The sequence below is a fragment of the Sceloporus occidentalis genome, unplaced genomic scaffold (genome assembly GCF_023333645.1).
Source record: "Sceloporus occidentalis isolate IW3139 unplaced genomic scaffold, rSceOcc1.0.p SCAF_2, whole genome shotgun sequence".
Lineage (NCBI taxonomy): Eukaryota > Metazoa > Chordata > Lepidosauria > Squamata > Phrynosomatidae > Sceloporus > Sceloporus occidentalis.
Window position 1 is genome coordinate 197,805,884 of NW_028316982.1, and position 20,922 is coordinate 197,826,805.

Genomic DNA, 20,922 nt, shown 5'->3' on the forward strand with positions numbered 1-20,922 from the left:
TCTTGAATCTATACTTAAACTATCCAATTTACTCCAAAGTGTAGGTCGATGAATAAGATCAAATGCCGCTTTTAGATCAATAAACGCAGCATATAATTTCCCTTTAGGACGGGAAATATATTTATTAATTAGAAATGAAATAACAGTAATATGATCAGTGGTAGACATGTGACCTCTAAAGCCCGCTTGTTCAGGTCCCAGGATGGCTTGAGTGGTCATCCAGCTTTGCAGTTTCTTTGCCAAATAGCTGTCATATAGTTTTCCTACGATAGAAAGCAAGCTTATCGGGCGATAATTTGCTGGCTCATGCTTATCGCCTTTTTTAAAGATAGGAATAATTATTGAATCCTTCCAGCTTGTTGGAATCACCCCCGTGTTGTTTACCAGGGTGAATAGATTTGCCAAAGCTTTGGACCATAATTCTGGACAATGTTTCAAAACCTCTGCCGTAATAGTATCATAACCCGGCGATTTAGCAGATTTTAGTTTAAGAATTAATTGATATACTTCATCTGGTGAAACAGGACTCCAAATAATAGAGGGGTTTGCAATCACTACAATATTATCAATTGATTTAGTTTGCATCTTATTTGTAAAATACGATACCCATATTTGGGGCTGAATGCCAGGACTAGATAAATTCAGGTTGTTATTCAAATGCCTCCTTACTGCTATCCAGAATGTTTTGGTATCATTTGAATTCAGATCTCTATCTAGATCGGCCCAATTTTGCTGATAAAAAGCTTTCTTTTTATCTTCGATATACTTATAGAATTCTGCCCGGGCCTTTAGGTAAGGTCTGAAATTTTCCTCAGGGCTGTCTAAAGCAAGTTGGAAAATTTGTCTAAGGTTCTTTTTCTCTATAAGACAACTTTTGTCAAACCACGAGTTCCTCCCTCTAATTGGATTTATATAAGTAGCTGTTTTATTACTCACAATAGATATTACTTTCCCATAATTTACCAGTGCATTTTCTATTGTAGTACTATTAGCTAGGTCATTTATTACCGTTAAGGCACAGGCTTCATTAAGGATTTCACTGACTGCCTCTATTGTTCTAGAGTTCCAATAAATTCGTTTTAATCTTTCGTAACTAACAAATATCTCAGAATTTATGGAAGATGGAATAGCTAATCTGGGAAATACCATAGAGACTACTAGTGGCATATGATCACTTTCTATTCTATGGCAGACCTCAAAAGCTGTAATCACATTCATCAGGACTGGACTAGATAATACATAATCAATAGAGCTTCTCCCTCCTGCAGCCATAAAAGTGAAACCATTTGTATTTGGAAAATACTCCGAACCATTTAGAATAAGTAAATTATGGGTGATACAGAAATTTGCCATCAATATCCCATTCTTGTTAGTAACTAAATCCAAACCAACCCGGGGGAGATTCAGTGGAAAGGGAGGCATATTAACATCGAGCATACACTGCTCACAAAGATAGTCATTAGAGGGGCCAATTCTAGCATTAAAGTCCCCCATCAATAAGCACCCTATAGGATCAGGTTTGTTAGTAAACTCATCAATATAATTAGATAGGTGGTCCCAATAAATTGAACTTGTTAAATTATTGTTAGATGCTGGTATATAAATGTTAACTAATATTATCTTAACCGACTCAAATTGGAGAAGAATTGCCTGAGCAATTTCCTCACAAGGGGTTAATATTACATGCTTAAGGCCACTAATTATTTTTATCATAATAGCTAATCCTCCCTTATATCGACCCCTTATACCGGTTCTTACTGCCGGGACACAATAAGATGTATACCCATGTAAGCAAATGTCATAAGGACTCCATGTCTCCTGTAAACAAACAATGTCAAACTTATTAATATAATCAGTAAAATCAACATCCCCACTTTTCCTTCCCCAACCCGCAATATTCCATGAAAGTAGCGTAAAACTTGGGGAACTCTTAGGAGCACCCTCCGGCAGTCTCCGGCACCCTCCGGCAGTTACAATTGTTACTGTAAAAAGACCCTCTTTCAGAACAATGGAAAAGTTAATTTTAGCATACAATGAAGAGAGAAACCATTTATTAGTAGGTGTAGATCCCAACCCAGACAAGTAGGTGCAGTGATGGGCATTAAATATCTTGTAAAGAGGAGCCAAAATTCTGTCCCCTGTTGAAGTTGGAAAAAAATCCATGAGGTTATACAAGTTCATAGGAAAGAAGAAGGAAAAATTTGGCTACCAAGTATGTGCAGTATATCATCTATGGAGAAACCAGTTCACAGAGATGCATGTGCACCTGAATCGGAATCTTGGAAAAGTTACTTTTTGGGTTATAGTTCAAAGGTTATTCCAGGTGGCATGGCCACAAGGCATATCTATGACCACTGGCCATGCTAGCTGGGGGATTCTGGGAATTATAGTCCAAAAAAGTAATTTTTTGAAGCTCTAATCTGAATTTCAGGCATCGCCTAGATATGCCTGCCTTTTGGTTTGCCAGATAAAATAAGAGACAGGGCTCCTGCCCCATTACTGACTTTACAGACAATGCAATTTTTGTAGGTACTGTTTGAATGGCCTGCTGAACATAATCATTGTCAAACCTAGACCCTTGAGAGTTTCTTGTCCAACTACTTTTTGGTGCTGTAGACTACAGGTGTGCTATACTGTGGAGGGAAAGGGGAAACTGAGATTTATGGGGCTGTAAGTCTAGATTAAACATGTGATCAACATGACTCGATCTCAGAAATCCTACCCTCGGGAAAAGAAGAAGAAGCCAGACAAGACTTTACATGCCTGCTCAACTAGGCCTCTCTCCTCACAGAGACAGAGAAACTGCACAGCAAAACATAATGGCCAGCACAGATCAACCAGTCATAAGTTGGTACAACCCAATAGCTTGTTCTCCATTATTTAACACAGCACATCAACGTGATATATTAGTATTAGATGGTTTGGCTGCAATTGCAAGAATACAGTAAGGCACCAAAAACTCATTAAGATTTGGGAGATATATTACCTGAGAAATAATGCATTACAGTGTATAGTCAACTGATAAGAAACAAAGCAACAATAAAGCATCACACTGGGAAGAGGTATTGAGTTAGCTATTTCAGGATTTAAAGGAGCAATAATGCTGATTCATGTAGTCTATTTTTGACCTTGAAGAGGTCACAAGTGTCCAAAAAGCAACTGCCCAAATTTAAATCTTTACAGATTTACAGCTATATAGCTTGTAGTAGTGGTGGTGGTGGTGGTAGTAATTTTATCCCACCTTTTTCCCAGTTCAAGTCTCAAAGCATCTTACAACAAATTAAAAAACACGTGGTTAAAAATTAACAAGATACAAAACTTAATACAAGATTAAACAAAAGAATTTATAATCAGATTAAAACATCTATCATTAGAATGGCACAACTATTAGCATGATCCTGTATGTTGTTTAGCCAAATGTTTGTTCAAACAGAAATGTCTTTACTTGTCAGTGAAAAGGAAGTAGGGAGGGTACCAGTTTAACTCCTCTGGGAAGAGAGTTCCAGAGCTTGGGGGCAGCCACAGAGATGGTCCTCCCCTGTGTTTCCACTAAATGTACCTGTGACAATGATGGGACAGAAGAAGGGGTACCCAAGCAGATCTCAAAGCAAGGGCTGGTTTGTAATGGAGAATATGGTCCTTCAAATAACCTGGACCTGAGCTGTATAAGGGGGTTTATAGGTTAAAACCAGCACTTTAAAGTGTACCCTGAAACACACCAGCAGCCAGTGAAGCTGTTGCAACAAGGGGGCAGTGTGTTTCCTATAGCCAGCCCCAATCTGGCTATAGCTCTTTGGACCAATTGAAGTTTCCAAACACAGAATTGTGTTGTTGTCAGGTGCAAAGTCTGATTCTAAAGGTTAAAAAGCAATGCTAGTACTTATCTATAGGGGTAATAAAAACTACTTTTTAGAACTGGAGTTCCCTGATGACTGGAGCTGCCATCAAAAACTTTTCCATTGTCCTTGCCCTCATTTGAATCTGGGATGCTTTTCTGAAAACAGCAGATGTTTCTCCTACTGCAATCAAAAATGTGTTGCTACAGGCATCAAGCTGTGAGAAAACAAAGTCGTCACTCTCCAGTCACTATATTAAAAAAGTGGAGGAGATTTCATGGAGTGGAGCTCACTATTTATTTACATATTACTAAGGAGGAACATGATAATCCCCTACGGTGAGATGAGATTGACTTCAACATCTTATCAGCAACAAAGAATAGTTTTGAATTCCTAACATGAGGAAACGTAGAACTTATCATGTTAGCTGTATCACTTCCACTTCCTTCAAATCATTTCTGAGTTATGCCAGCCTTAAGGCACCACTTTGTTGTTGTTGTGTGCCTTCAAGTCGTTTCCAACCTATGGTGACCCTATCATGGGCACACATGATATCATAGTGCTTTATCAAACTATTCACACCCTTAGCAGAGTGGTGAGCATCTTTGTAGGAGCCAGGGACCAATTTTTACTGTTGACCGCATGGTCTGTACCCCACTCACCAAGTTCAAATGCCTGTTTTCCTCTGGAAGAAACTGCATCACTTCTTGTAACCATTTTGAGAGGTATGCTGGAGGAAAACAGAGGTATTTGGGTTCCTGGTGCTCGGAGGACTGTATTTCTGTGGGTTTGCAAACATTTTGATGACTTTCTGTGTGATTTGAAGGTAATTTTTTTTTTTAAATGGGGTGATGAGTGGCTTTGGGGGACTAGTGGGGGGGGCTTCAGGAGCCAGAAAAGTGGGGTCCAGAACCTGCATGTGGCCTCACTAAATCTACCCCTCCCTTAACAGTAGATTGTCCTACCCAAGGTAGAAGAAAGACACACAAGATAGAGGTAAATGCAGGCATAAAAGCAATCTTCCCATGCTGCAACTGTACAAGATGGGCCCTGATTTCTGAACTATGCAGGAGTTTGCAAGGATTTTATTTTATATTGTTTTTGCTCAGTTAGCTTGAGACATAGGTTGCTCATATTTTTACTACAGTTTTTTTAAATAAGAAAAACCCTTCCTTACTACAGCTCATTTTGAGGTTTTAAGCGGCTTTCATGCTCCTCTATAAAAAGGGGTGAAATGTCAGCATGAGTCAGGATGCTGAAGCATCTTTCAGTTCTGATTCAGGGCAATTTAGCCTACAGAGGTTCCACTCCTCAGAAAGACCATTTACCTCCGCCATCAGAAACAGCTGCCACTACAGAGCACAGATTAGCCTCACAGCTTCTACACTGCATCAGAGCATATACTGGCAAGCTGTGACGTCTGTGTCTGCACTGACTTGCATTATGATTATCTTTTGGAGGAGGATGGGGAAAAGACATACGACACACACACATTCTTTTCCTTCTCCAAACACAGAAACACTACATTCATAACAGATTTCAAAACTATTTGGTTTGCAATCAACAGTAAGACGGGTTCTTCGAGCTCACTTCTTTGCTGAACCTTGCTTCAAAGATGGTAGGTGAAGGGAAGCTGCAACAGGGATATGGAATATTTCAGACCCACTGGTTTTACCTCTGTTCCATTCAGATTTGCTCCAGATGGCAAGAAGAGGGGTTGGCAAGATGCCTGGGCCTCACTGCTGACTTTTAGGACTCCACTATCAAAGGACTCAATCAGAAAGGATCTTTGTTACACTATCAAATTTTATACAAACAGGACAGATTACTGATATGAAAAGAAAGGGTGGGTTTCTATTATAAAAAGAAAGGGAGTAACCAGGAAGTGTTTGGCTGAAATCCAGAAGTTGAAAAAGTTAATTTTTTGGACTACAACTGTGGTGAAATTTGATCTCTGCCATAAACTTGTGAGCTGGGCATAACACAAGATCACACCCCTCTCCTCTCTGTAATGCAGGCATACTCTATCATACATCATGTAGATGTAAAGAGGAGGTCTCAAAAGTAAAACATTTGAGTACCACTGGTCTAGTTAACCCTTGCAGCTGAGATGTGTGTGTGCCTTCAAGTCATCTACACGATGACGTCACTACCCACACACTTGACATAGTATAGGAATAAAAATATTTTTGATTTAGTGTGCATATTTTCATTTGCACAGTCATGCATATTCATGTTTTAACATTTTATAAGAAAATAACATAATTTCAATTTAGAAAAGGTTTATTTAAGTAAATTCAATACTTAACTCAACCCATGTGTAAATTTTGCACACAAAAAAGTTTGGTGAGAAGAGAAGGAGGGATCAGAGACTCCAAGTCTTACTCCTGCCTTGAGTAACTCTCACACTCCCCCACAGGGTCTTGCCCCACCGTTTGAGAACCACTGAACTATGTATGTTAAAGTATCCACTGCTATCTGATTTCCATTGTGCTATATAAATAATTCTGATTATTATCATTCATCAATTCTGGCAACTCACCACACTACATATAATATATCTATCTTGAATATAATTTTTTACAAAGTGCTTACAAATAAATAAGCACAAGATGGTTTGATGCCATCACATACCCCCTTATACAAGAAGCCAGTATTGTCTGTTCTTCAAGGTCTGAGACAGCGATCTTTCCAATATCTTGCTACATGACTTTTTATCAGTTTCTGTCATCGGTAGAGCCCAAAACTTTATCCATGCAAACAAAGCATGAGTTATGGGATGGGTTGCCATCTAAAGGGAAAATCCAATAAGCAAAATAGGCTATACTGCAGCCTGGTACGAAAATACTCCTCTGAGCTTGCTAAACTTGATGTTGCCAAAATGTATAGACCTTAACCCAACTGTTAATCCCATCCAGAATATACACATTGAATCAATGGAACATATTGTACAATAAGTATTGACTTGTCAAGTTCCCATTCATTCTTTAAGTGTACTATAGCTAGGACTAACAATTTGGTCTAGGTCACAGTTAAGTTAGTTAGGGTTTCATTCTGTTAGACTGTTCAGACACTGGTTGCATACTACAACTATGGTTTCTTAATAACTTGGAAAGAACACTTTTAAATTCAATATCCTAGGGGATTCTAGGAGTAACAGTTCAAAGAAGCAATGTTTCCATCCAAGTCCTAAAGTTATCACTTGATCCTAACCTTTAAAGCTTGAGACTTCCAAATTACCTGAAAGCAATATGAATTTAGTTATAAAGGTATTCCTTGGAGGTCCTTCTTTAACTCCCCCTAGTTTCATAAATCCAGTAGAGCTAGACCTATGAGAGCACCTTACCAGCACTGGTGAATATCTTTCCTCAGGGAAGTTCACTTTGCATTGATCCTGACAACTTTTTAGTGCCCAGTGAAGACGTTTATATCCTTCCAGGCCTTTTAGTCACTGTGTTTTTATAAAGTACTGCTTATTTTCTGAACCATATGTCCACTCTATTTTCATATTTCAATAGCATGTATTATTACTATTGTTGCCTTTCAGTGTTGCATTTGCTGCTGTTGAATAGAGTATTAATATTTGAAACTAATAAACAGGCTTGATCCTTTATGTATTCATTAAAACATTTTAGTCCAATTTTCAGAGGTTAATTATATCAGCAATAAAAACAATCATCAAGTAGAAGTAGTAATCCCACAAATTAGCAAAAATATACACATGCAAAACCAAACTCATGAATTACAGTCAAAATAAAACAGAATAAAGTAATATAGAACTCATTGAAGCCCAACACTGAATGCCTGTTGCAATGCCAAGTTTTCAGTGCCTGATGAAAAGTAAATAGAAAAAGTATGGCAAAACAATTTGGAAAAAAATATCCATGGTTAACAGCTGCCACTGGAAAAATAATAATAATAATTGCCTTGTGCTTTCACCTGCCATACTTCAGATAGAGGGGCTCAGATGGTGTGGAACACACAGCACAACTTCTGTTGTTGGTCTGAGCACACGGTTGCTAGAGGTATGCAGGTTTCTTTCTAAATTGCTGTTCTGTGCCTTCAAGTTGTTTCCAATTTATGGGGATCCCAAGGCAAACTTACCATGGGGTTTTCTTGGCAAGATTTGTTCAGAGGAGATTTGCCTTTACCATCCTCTGAGACTGAGAGAATATGAGAGTACCATGGCTGAGTGGGGATTCAAACCCCAACCTCTAGAGTCACCGCCCAATGCTCAAACTACTACACCACACTGGATCCCAGGGAAATCTTTGTAATACTGTGGCATATTGGACTCACGGTATATCATCACTAGGGACTAAATACTCTATAAGCCCCAGAATATGTCTGATCTTTAAAGCTAAGTAGGATCAGCTCTGGTTAGTACTTGGATGGGAGACTGTCAATGAATATTAGGTGTTGTAAGCTATAGTTCAGAGTAAGGAACTGGCAAAGCACCTCTGGGTATTCCTTACCTAAGATAACCCTGTGAAATTCATGGTGTTGCTGTAAATTAACAAACAACTTGAAGGCACACACACACATTACCACTGCTTCTTCTATTGACACAATAATTTGTGACAGATCTTCACATTTATCCTCTAAAACAACTGCTCAGGAATGGCTATCATTCTCTGTAGCTACAAATCGATGCAGGGAAATCCTGACTTCAAATGGACTTCTCCCCCAGAAAGTGCATCTTTAACTCCCTGACCTTTTTATATCCCCAGCATCTCTTGACAGGTGTCCTGCACAACAGTTTCAGACTTGAGGGATGAATCTAGGATTAGTGGGGCTGGGGAGGCAGAGGTCACACATGAATGTCTGAACATAAACACAGTGTTTCAAAACAGTACCTTTCAAGACATTCAGTACTTAAGGATTCTGAGAACTGTAATTCACAACCCTAAATCCAATTGGCAATCCCAATGTGAGCAAAACCCATCAGATTAATGGAACTCATTTAACAAATTACTTATGATTCAATTCTAATTTGAACTAGCAATTGGATTTATGCCCCCAAAAGTGATGTTTTCAAGCTCTACATGCACACATACAACTCAGCAAGCTGCCATCTTCTAGAAAACTCTACTACCATTGTTTATCAGCTATCAGTAAATCTACCAATGCCCATTACTAATTTATCCACTACTAATTTACAGCCACTCCAGAAGTCAAGAAACAACATTTTCTCCACTGCAGCCCAGCTGAGTTATTTGAGGAAGAGTAGATGGAAGCCCCCAGTTTGAGCAGCACACAGGGTGCAGGAAAGGATTACATGTAGATTGTGCACTTCTGCTTTAAAATGCATCACAAATAATTTTAAAACACATTGAAATCATTTACAACATACTGCTATTAATTTGTCAGGACAGGAGTGGCAATAGACTAAATGACAGGAAGAGACTCTTTTCCAAGCAAGCATCAAGCCCCTTCTCCCTGTCAGCTGTCTACAGAAACCATTTTAACATGAGAAAAACAGTGCACTCCGAGGATGGCTGTATAATTGTGATTCTTCTCAATGTGTAGATTGGCCCTAAGTGGCTTTTATTTCCAGCAACAAAGTGCAAGCAATATACTTCCTAGATACCACACAGGCCAGTTTGAAAAATAATTAAATCAAACTTTCTGACCACTTCTAAATTCAGTCCTGCTGCATTTAGTAGAATTTACATCCCTTAATTTCCTATTCAGGATTTTAGCACAAATGAAATTTGTTTCAGTTGGCCTATATTTGTACCTCAGAGACTGGAAGGGAAGAAGGATCCACATTGTTCTTTCATGCCCTTTAGTGCTGTAAGGATTGGCACAGAAAATCAGAAGAGAGTACTAGATATGTGCACTGCTAATCCAGGCTGCAAATGCTGAACTGTAGCTGCCTATATACTCTAAAGCACTGGTCCTCAAACTGTGCTCTTTAAGGGAATTTAGGACTTCAGCTCCCAGAATCCCAGACTATTGGCCAACATGGCTGAGGCTTCTGGGAGCTGAAGTCCAAAATCTCTTAAAGGTCACAGTTTGGGAACCACTGCCCTAAAGGCACCAGATTCTGTCTGACCTTGGAAGCTAAGCAGGGCCAGCTAGCCCTGCTTAGTACTTGGATGGAAGACTGCCCATGAATCCCAGGTGCTGCAGGCCATATTTCAGAGGAAGAAACTGGCAAAACTACTTGAGTATTCCTTGCCTAAGAAAACCCTATGATATTCATGGGGTTGCCATTAGTCCACAGGCAATTTGAAGGCACATACACACAAAGAGAAAAGTGAAAGGGGTGAAAGGAGTTATGCAGTTATCACTTGTTAGAAGTCACAACTTCCTTTTTCCTCAGGAAACAGTTTCCTCCTCTTTATTTCCACCAGCTTGTGTTGTATGCACTGTGCTTGCAAGAACTGTATGAACTATACTGTCTAGCAGCATCACTAATGGCCAGAGATATTGGAACACAGGACTTAAACTTAGTCATACTATCTATCTATGGAAAAAGTAAAGGAAGGAACACTGTCATTTTTGGATGTCCTAGTCATCCACAAACCAAACCAATGTTTGGGTCACACAATGTACTGAAAACCCACACATACAGACAGATACCTGCACAAGAACTCCAATCATCATCCAGGACAAAAAAGAAGCACAATCAAAACACTGGTAGACCGAGCAAAACACATCTGTGAACCCCACTTCTTGGGAGATGAACTGAAGCACCTGGACCGGGCTTTGCAGGCTAATAGTTATTCCAGCTCAGACATCAGAAGGGCTGCCAGGCCCAGAAAAACCCAGAGAAGTGAAGACAAGCAGCCACCCAAAGGGAAGGTATTTTTACCATACATCAAAGGAGTCACAGACAGAATAGGCAAAATGGCGAGGAAGCACAACCTTCAAACGGCTTACAAACCAACTAAGAAAATCCAGCAAATGCTTCGCTCAGCCAAGGACCAGAGAGACCCTCTCACAGCCGCAGGAGTTTACCGCATACCATGCAGCTGTGGACAAGTCTACATAGGGACCACCAAACGCAGTGTGCAAACAAGAATCAAGGAACACGAGAGGCACTGCAGACTGGGCCAGCCAGAAAAATCAGCAGGAGCAGAACATGCCACAGACCATCCTGGGCATAAAAAACTGTTTGAAAACACAGAAGTTCTGGACCATGCCAACAACTACCATGTCAGGATGCACAGGGAAGCCATTGAGATCCACAAACATCTGGATAATTTCAACTGGAAAGAAGAAACCCTTAAAGTGAACAAAATTTGGCTACCAGTCCTGAAGAATAGCAAAATAAGGACTCAGCCAATGCAAATGGGAAACCATTCAGAGTCAGGGGCATTCCCAGCAGATAATGATCACCAGTTAGTAGACATTAATCCTCTTTTGTATTAGCCTCCCAACCTGAGGCCAGCCATCAGCACAGAACAATACACATGCAAATCACTCCTGCATTCCCAGGCTCACACAGAGTGTGTACACACACACACACACACACACACACACACACACACACACACGTTCCAGGCAAAGCATTCTCTGAAGATGCCAGCCACAGATGCTGGTGAAACGTCAGAAAGAAACTCTTCTAGAACATGGCCACATAGCCCGAAAAACCCACAAAAAACTATAGAGTGTGACTTGCTCAAGTTCAGTCAGTCAGTTTCCATGGCCGAGCAGAGATTCAAACCCTGGTCTCCAGAGTTGTAGCCCAATGTTCATAACACTACACCACGCTGGCTCTCTAACATACATGAAATATATAAAATAATCCCTTATCAGCACTGAAGAAGTTAATAAAAGGCTTAATCTTCACCATGGTAACTCATGGTGATATTTCATCAGGTTCCTTGTTCAGGGTGAATGAATTCCATAAGTCATTCTAGGGCAAGAGGTGGGAATCACGAGGCCCTCCAGAGGCTACTGGACTTCAATTCCTAGCATTCTCTCACCACTGGCTATGTCAATTAGGGCAACATCTGAAGGGCCATGTGTTTCTCCCCCTTGTAGCAGCCTGTGGAATGAAAGGAAACACTATCATCCCTTAGAGCTCAGTTGGTGGCTCTTGTTCACACAAACTAAACTTACCAGGTATACTGAGAACATGGCAAAAATGTTGCTCAGTATACACAAGAGCACTGACTTGTGACATCAGTAACTGACATCTTTTCTTAATGCAGTTTACAGCAATAATTATTTTCTGCTTCAATTGCAGCAGCTCTTTTATTTTTAACAATTGATGTTAAATACCACAACAGAATATAGTAGTGACAACCTCTTTAACTAATGCAAGGTGACTATGTAAAATAAGTGTTTTATACTGAGCAATACATTAACAAATCCCCTGATATAAAGATTCAAAACCTCAGGGTTACTAAAGGTATTAAAATGGCTGTTTTCATACCCTTGAAAATGGAGATACTCAAATAAAACCTAATCTGTTCTCTGTAATAGAAGACAAATGGTACCAATTCAGGCTATAACCCAAACATCCAGCCCTGGGTTCACTCTGTGTGATGGCACTACAGGCTTCTTCTGAAAGTGGACAATAGGTTTTAGAATAATTGTCTCTGGGACAAATTACCTTTTCGATGGCTGAGACAAGCCCTAGGTACTTGGTGCAGTGGAAGAAATAGCACTATTCATAAACCGCCCATTCATTACAGATGCTCGGGAGATCACATGACACAGAAAAACATTTCATTTTATACATCTGTATTAAGAAACATAGTAACACCATATTTTCCAAGCAGGGATTAGAGGTTCAGCCTAAAACATTCCCCCTTAATGAACAAAAGGTATGATAAAGGCAAACATCCAGCTTTTAAATTTAATTTTTTAAAAAACCTAGTGGTTCTCACTGGAAAGTCAGAGAAGGATCACTCCTGGTATTATCAGGTGCTGTATGCTCAACCTTGACAAGACCTTAAGGCACCCAAATTAATACAGATAAAAGAGAGAAAGTGAGATTATGCTATCATTAAACTGGGGGCCAATTCTGGCCAACCCCAATGTGGATACTGACGCTTCCCCAAAGCTGAAAATCTGACACAGGCTCTTTTTTTGCTTTCTTCTCTCTCAGCACATTCTTTGACTCTCATCCTACTTGGCAAGCCTTGGTGTGATAAGGAACCTGCCTGCAAAGGCATTCACAGCCATTTCTGCTGGGAGCAGGGTGACCAGACGCCCTCCTGTTCCAGGACATGTTCTACATCCCAACCTTCTGTCCAGGAGGAACTCCAGAATGCCTTCCATTTTAAGCATGAACTTGTATTTATATTGATGTTTTTAGCTTTTACAGTCGGCCCTTCTTATACACGGATTTTTTATACACAGATTCAAGCATACACGGTTTGAAAATGTTCCAAAAAAGTATAAATTTACCTTGATTTTCCATTTTTTATAAGGGACACCATTTTGCTATGTCATTATATGTAATGAGACTTGAGCATACACGGATTTTGTTATACACGGGGGATCTTGGAACCAAACCCCAGCGTATAACAAGGATTCACTGTATTTTGCTATACCCTACATTTTTCTTGAATGCCCTACGTTTTGTGGTGCCTTGTCCTCCTCTGTGGTCAGGACATCTGGTCACTGGTGTAGAACATATAGGTCTAAGTAACTAGGATGACCAGATATCCTCCTATTCCAACTTTCTGTCCAGGAGGAATGCCAAAATGTCCCCCGTTTTGAGCATGGCTAAGAAGCATGCATTTATATTTCTATGTGTGTTTTTAACTTTTACTTGGTCATCTCCTACATTTTTCTTGAATATCTTACATTTTGGGGTTCCTTGTCCTCCTTTATGGTTATGACATCTGGTCACCTGGAATAACAGTAACAATAACTACTACCACCAGCTTGGAAGCTTTCCTCACCTTCCTTTCTTTGCTCAGCTTCACAGCCAATTGCAAAAAATTGGCTTGTGCCAGTGTGGGCTTCCTGAGCTTTTGCAAAGCCTGATTAACAAGCCAGCAGAGGAGGAGGAGAGGAGAGGAAAGAAAAGGGAGAGAAATAAATCTCTGCACACACAAACCCAACATTTCCGTCTTAAGGGTGCATCTACACTGTAGAAATAATGCAGTTTGACATGGCTGTAAACGCTGCTCCTCCATCTTATGGGTATCCCTGGACAGGACAACTTGGTGTCATAACTGCAAAGGAGGACAAGGCACCACATAGGGCATTTAGGAAAAATGTAGGACATGACCAAAGAAAAGCTAGACACTCATATCAATATAAATTCATGCTCAAAATGGAAGACATTTTGGAATTCCTCCTGGACAGAAGGATGAAATGTAAAATATGTCCTGGGATTTGTAGTTTGGCAAGGTCTTTTGCCTTTCTCTGCCAAAGGAAGGGCGCTGCTGGTGCTTCCCCAAACTACAAACTCCAGGACTCCTGAGGATGGAGCCATGACAGGTCAAATGGTGTCAAACTGCATTTATTTCAGCAGCGTGGTTTGTGTGTCGGCCTCTGGAGACCAAGATTTGAGTCCCTGCTCAGCCATGGAAACCCAGTGAGGTGACCTTGGGTGAATCACACTCTCTCAGCCTCAGGGAGGAAGCAAGGGCAACCCTTCCCCATTGAAGAAAAATATTGTCCAGAAAACCCCAGGATGGGTTTGTCGCCTTAGGGTCACCATAAGTTGGAAATGAAGGCACAAAACTATGTATACATACATATACATAAACACACACATTTTAATATTGTGAGCTGCTCTGGGTCCCAGTTCTGGGAAAAGAGTGGGATATAAATAAATAATACAGTGTGTGTGTGTGTGTGTGTGTGTGTGTGAAAAGCCATCTGGTGCTGGTCTGAGTGTTGGACTACGACTCTAGAGGATTCAAATCTCTGCTCAGCCATGGAAACCCACTGGGGTGACCTTGGGTGAGTCACATTCTCTCAGCCTCAGGGGGAAAGCAAGGGCAAACTCCCCTCTGAAGACAGCTTACCCAGAGGTTCACCACCTTAGGGTTGCCATAAGCTGGAAACGAATTGAAGGCACACAACTATACATACATACACACACACACAAAAAACTATATATGTATATACATATATATAAAAAACTCACACACACATATAAAAACTATATAGGTATATACACACACACACACACATATAAAACTATATATGCATATACATACATACATACATACATACATACATAAAACTCTCTCTCTCTCTCTCTCTATATATATATATATACACACACACACACATATAAAACTATATATGCATATACATACATACATACATACATACATAAAACTCTCTCTCTCTCTCTCTCTCTATATATATATATATATATATATACACACACACACACACATATAAAACTATATATGCATATACATACATACATACATACATAAAACTCTCTCTCTCTCTCTATATATATATATATATATACACACACACACACACACACATATATAACCATACAGTATATGCATACATACACACATATAACTCTCTCTCTATATATATATATATACACACACATATATAAAACTGTATATGCATATACATCTATCTCTCTATATATACACACACACACATATATAAGTACACAGTATATGCACACACACACACACTATATATATATATAACTCTCTCTCTCTCTCTCTCTCTACACACATAGTGTGTGTATATATATATATATACATAGAAAGAGAGAGAGTATAAAGCTCTCTCTCTCTCTCTCTCTCTCTCTCTCTCTATATATATATATATATATACATACACACACGCCTATATATGTTTTTTAACTGTTCTGCTCCTTTAATATTTGAGCTGTCATGGGTCCCAGTTCTAGGACAAGCTGAGGATACAAGTGGTGACAGGGATGGCCCAGCACTCCGACCACCAGGGCAGGCCACTTTCAGGATCGATCTCTGTCTGGCGTGCCCTGGTGGTTTGAGTGCTGGGCCATCTGCCTCCAGAGGCCAGAGTCCGAATCCCTGCTGAGAAAGAGCGCGATCTGAGGGCGCTTTGAAGGCTGCCGTGGCTCAAGGCTTGGCTCTGGGGCCACAGCCACCTCCCACTCCCAGAATGCCGTCGCCTTGAGCCGTGGCAGCGAGGAAAGCGGTCTGAAACCGGGTTATTTCTTTCTGCAGTGCGGATCATGCCCCCGTGCCTGCCTCCTCCGGCTGACCTGCAAGGGGAAGGTGGCCGCCTTGTTCCCGACGTATCCGCGGACGACGTGGCTCTGGATGGAGAGCACCCTGCACTCCTCCTCCTTCTTCCCCTCCTCCATGCCGGGAGAGGAGGCCCTCCGGAGTCGGTCAGAGGCGATGGCAGCGCCAAGGACGGAGAAGGAGAAGGAGAAGGCGAAGTCTGTCAGGCGACCGCCGCAGACACCTAAAGGGGCTCCTCTCTCTCTCTCTCTCTCTCTCTCTTTCTCTCCTCAGAGATGATGAGGCTGAGGCTGAGGAAAGAGCAGCGCCCGCCAAAGGCATTTAAAGGCAACCACAGCAGCACAAGGAAGAGGGAGGGAGCTTCACACGAGACGCCTGACACGACGACGACGACGCCGCCGCGCCAGGGGAGGAGCATGGCTTCCTTGCTCCCCTCCTCGCAGAGGGCGCCTAGGTGCCTCCCTAAATGGGGGGCCTTCCTGAGGAGAATGGAGGAGGAAGGGATGATGGAAGAGACAAGATGGAAACACTCTCTCACAGGGATATATAGGAATCCAGCCCCCCCCTCAGTCACGCTCAAAATGGAGGATGTTGCAAAACAAAAGCTGAAACGCATAAATGTAAATGCATGATCCGACCTCAGGCATGCTCAAAATGGAGGACATTACAAAATAACAACCAAAGACAAGTCATAGAAATGTAATGTCACACTCAAAATGGGGGACATGTCCTGGAAAGGGAGGACGCCTGGCCACCGCAGGAGAAGAGCCCTGCTCCTCAGCCAACTGGGTGGTCACCTTGGGCTGACCAGATGTCCAACCACCACAAAGGAGGACAAGGCACCACCAAATGGAAGCCATTCAGGAAACTGGAGGAAAAGTCCAAAGCTCAGTTCAAAGATATAGCCATGTTAGGCTGTAGAATCAGCATATAGAGAGATCTTGTAGCACCTCTGAGACTGAGTGAAAGAAAGAAGTGGGCAGCATGAGCTTTCCTAGCAGAGCTCCGCTCTGGGCCCCACAACAAACTCCAACTCCCAGAAGTCTAGGAAAGCTCATGCTGCTGATTTCTTTCTTTCAATTAGTCTCAAAGGTGCTACAAGAGCTCTCCAAAGTTCAAAACACTCATATAAATTAATGTTTCATAAGGCCAGTGTAGTGCTTTGAGTCTGGGACTATGACTCTGGAGATCAGACTTTGATTCCTTGCTTGGCCGTCTTAACCCACTGGGTAACCTTCAGCAAGTCACACTCCCAGCTCCAGAAAACCCCATGATAGGTCTGCCTTGGGGTCACCAGAAGTCAGAAATGACTTGAAGGCACACAACAACAACAACAAAACTGGTAATAATTGTTGTTGTTGTGTTCCTTCAAGTCATTCCTGACTTATATGGCAACTCTAAGGTGGGTAAAGGGTATATCGGGGGGGGGGGGGGTTTCCTTAGCTAGATTTGTTCAAGGGTGTTTGACACTGCCTTTCTCTGAGGCCAAATGAGTGTGACTTGCTCAAAGTCACCCAATGGATTTTCATGGCTGAGTAGGGTTTATTTAAGGTTTGCTGACAATCTCCAACCCACCCACCCAAATCAGTATTAATAACCTTCCACTCCATGCTTCATCCGGATGAAGTGGGCTGCACTCTGCTACAGGGAATGCCAAATAAATTATTGCTAAGATAAATTTTCTTAGCTTTTAGGGTTGCCATAAGACTTTTCTTGTCAGTGTTGGTAGAATTCAAAGATACAGCCGTGTTAGTCTGTAGAATCAGTATGTAGGGAGATCTTGTAGCATCTTTGAGACTGGCTGAAAGAAAGAAGTTGGCAGCATTTCATAGACTTCAGTCTACTTCTTCAGACGCATATGCCTCTACACGACGCATGCCACGGCTTCACCCCCAGGGCGGCGTGATGCCACACGCCAGACACATGGCACACAGCATCATGGCGCTCCTCCGGTGCTGCATCTGTAAGATGCAGCCCTGAAGGAGGACTGTATAGCCACAGCTATCATGCCCTTTCCAGGGTGCAAAAAGGACCCGCGTTTTGCAGCTCCTTTTTGCACCCTGGAAAGGCCAGATTGGGGCCACGGCATGTGGTTGCCTTGGCCCCAATGTGGCTGATAAAGGGGCGGCTGGAGGCACAACCCCTTGGTGAAAGAAGCATAAGCTTTCATAGACTTGGTCTGTTTCCTCAGATGCATGGAGTGAAGTGGTGCCCACGAAGAACATTTCTAATCAGACAGTATGAACAGCCATAAAAATTTAAAATCTGTGGGTCTGGTGGCGAAGTAAGTTCAGTTTCAACTATGGTTGTTTAGGGACAATGGTAGGAGGAAAGATGTTGCCTAAGGCCAAAATGGATGGATGATCATTTGAATGGTGGAGATTTTTCTTGAATTAGTGTGTGCAGGCTGAGAACTAGGAATGAGATGTGACAAATTGGCCAACAAAATCCTCATGAGGCTGGGATGTTAACCAGTGTTATAACTACACATATTACAACACTGGTTAACACCCCGTCCCAGCCTCATGAGGATACTCTGGGCCAAGTTATCCTATCTCCTTTCTGCTTCCCATTCTGCACACACCTCATTCCAAAATTCCCTCCACCACCATTCATATGCTCTTCCACCTACCCTGGCCTCAGGCAATATCTTTCCTCCTCCCCTCAACAATCATTGCTAAAACTGAACTTGTCACTTACCATTCCACAAGAACAATAAGCAAGAACTACAAGACCACAACAATAATGGCCTAAGGCAGCTTTACAAAAAGTCTTTAAAACAGGATAGACAAGCACTTATTTGGATTAATTTACCACAACGAATTCCTTCTTTATGTTTCCTGCCTTGAATCCCATTGTGGGAGAAAGGTGGGATATAAATCCTTGAAATAAATAAAATATCATACTCTGCCTTCTAATATTTCCAGCTGTCAGCTGAATGGTGCCCATCATAGCAACTGCAATATACAATTATTTCATAAAGATCGTTCACACATTACAGTGTATGTCAATCATGATATTCCTGTGATCAAGCCTTAAAACTATTTCTGTTTGTCATTATACAGCAGATCTGGGAAATAATGAATCATAAGTTATGCAATTATCTTTGACAGGTTTTTTTGGGTCCAGGGAGACAGTTACAAAGTTATATTTAAAAATATACTATATTTCAACCCATTTCCAATCTGCTTCAGAGTTTCACAGAATTATAGAGTTGGAAGAGACCCCAAGGGCCACCCAGTCCAACCCCATTCTGCCATGCAGGAACTCACAATCAAAGAATTCCCAACAGATGGACATCCAGCCTCCGTTTAAAGACCTCCAAGGAAGGAAACTCCACCACTCTCCAAGGGAGTGTGTCCCACTGTCTAAGAGCTCTTACTGTCAGGAAGTTCCTCCTAATGTTGAGCTGGAATCTCTTTTCCTGTTGCTTCCATCCATTATTCCATAATTCTGCATTTTATTTTTAGTTTAGGGCCCCCGTTTACTTTTCTTTCTTTTTTTAACCCAATTGAGGATCTATACTGTAGCAGAAATGCTCCATGCTTTACCTGTGACTGGGGAAGGTATTCCAGAAAGTGGGTACAGTCACACAAAATGACCTCTTCCTGGTTGTTACCAGGTGGAGGTATTTTGCATGGCCTGGCATTACAATGATTGAAGCAGCCAGACATAACATATTGGCAGAAGACACTCCCTCTGTTATTGTGGTATAGTTATGTAGTATTATAGACTGAAAACACTTAACTTATCTCTCTCTCTCTCTTTGTATGTGTGCATGCATCTTCAAGTTGCCTATCGACTTATGGTGGCCCTACAAATTTCATGGGTTTTCTTAGACAGGTCTGCTCTAAGTATGGCTAAGCCAACCCTATATGATTTAGCGATTTTCTAGATGTGTGCCCAGATTTTAACCAATAATAAGTACCAAAAGCTTTTTATGTTTTAATGCAACACAACATTGAAACTAAAAGAAAGAAAGAAAAAGAAATAATGAATTCTGTAGCATTGTGCTTTTGACACATGCCATCATCCCTGCAAGAGCTTTCTAACAGCCTATACTTTTTCTGCTGCCCTATGTGACTCATTAACCTCAGTGCCTTCCTCTTTGATTTGGTCTTGGTGAAAAAAATGCTCACCCCATTCTTCAGGAACGAACTGTATTTTTTAACTTTATAACTGTATTCTTTGGTTTTCTGGCATTCAGAAAGGGGTGCAGCTTTTCTTGAAATTAATAAATCATGATAAGAGAAATAAAAGATATAAAGACAGGAGAAATAGGGGGAGACTGTAACAAAATAACTTTAGCCTCACTAAGGCTAAAAGCCAAAACAAACCAAGGAGGGAATATGTCCCATCCAGTTCAGTAGATCATTTGTGTAAACATACTGTGATAGAATAAAAGAGGACTGCTTTGGACAATATCACCTCAAGTCTTGGAGTTGTCTTGAAAAATGGCTCACAATTCCTTACTGAACATTATCAAAGATCAGTTGGGCTTTTAAAGATATATAAGCAAAATATGTTATTTTTAAAGACTGCAATGTTAAATATATAGGAAATAAACCTTCAAAGAGCTTTACAAATTTACCTGTAAACTGCTTTATGTATGAAAAGATTTTAGGATATGAAAATACTATTCAAATGTTAAACCAACTCCTTCTGACATTGTAGTTGGGGTTGTTGACATAGTAATTATAATTATTTCAATATGGGAAACTAATCACATATAGAACCATAGAATCATAGAGATGGAAGAGATCACATGGTCCATCCAGTCCAACCCCCTGCCATGCAGGAAGTCTCAATCAAAGCATCCCTGACAGATGGCCATCCAGCTTCTGTTTAAAAACCTCCAAAGAAGGAGACTCTACCACTCTTTAAGGGAGTGTGTTCATCATCTTAGAGTTCTAAGGGACCCAAAGGGCCATTGGTGCAACCCCCTGCCATGC

General features: G+C 41.1%; 1 protein-coding gene across 2 annotated transcripts in view; it reads right to left on the reverse strand.

The window, feature by feature from the left end:
* LOC149319534 (pyridoxal kinase-like) overlaps positions 1-16,321 on the reverse strand; it is a 73,189-nt gene extending 56,868 nt beyond the window's left edge. For both annotated transcript variants that reach the window (XM_089511919.1, XM_089511918.1), the window contains exon 1: positions 15,988-16,321. In XM_089511919.1, the coding sequence (XP_089368045.1) occupies positions 15,988-16,089 (102 nt within the window). In that variant the 5' untranslated portion in view covers positions 16,090-16,321. The remainder of the gene's footprint in view (positions 1-15,987) is intronic.
* Positions 16,322-20,922: the final 4,601 nt, after the last annotated feature.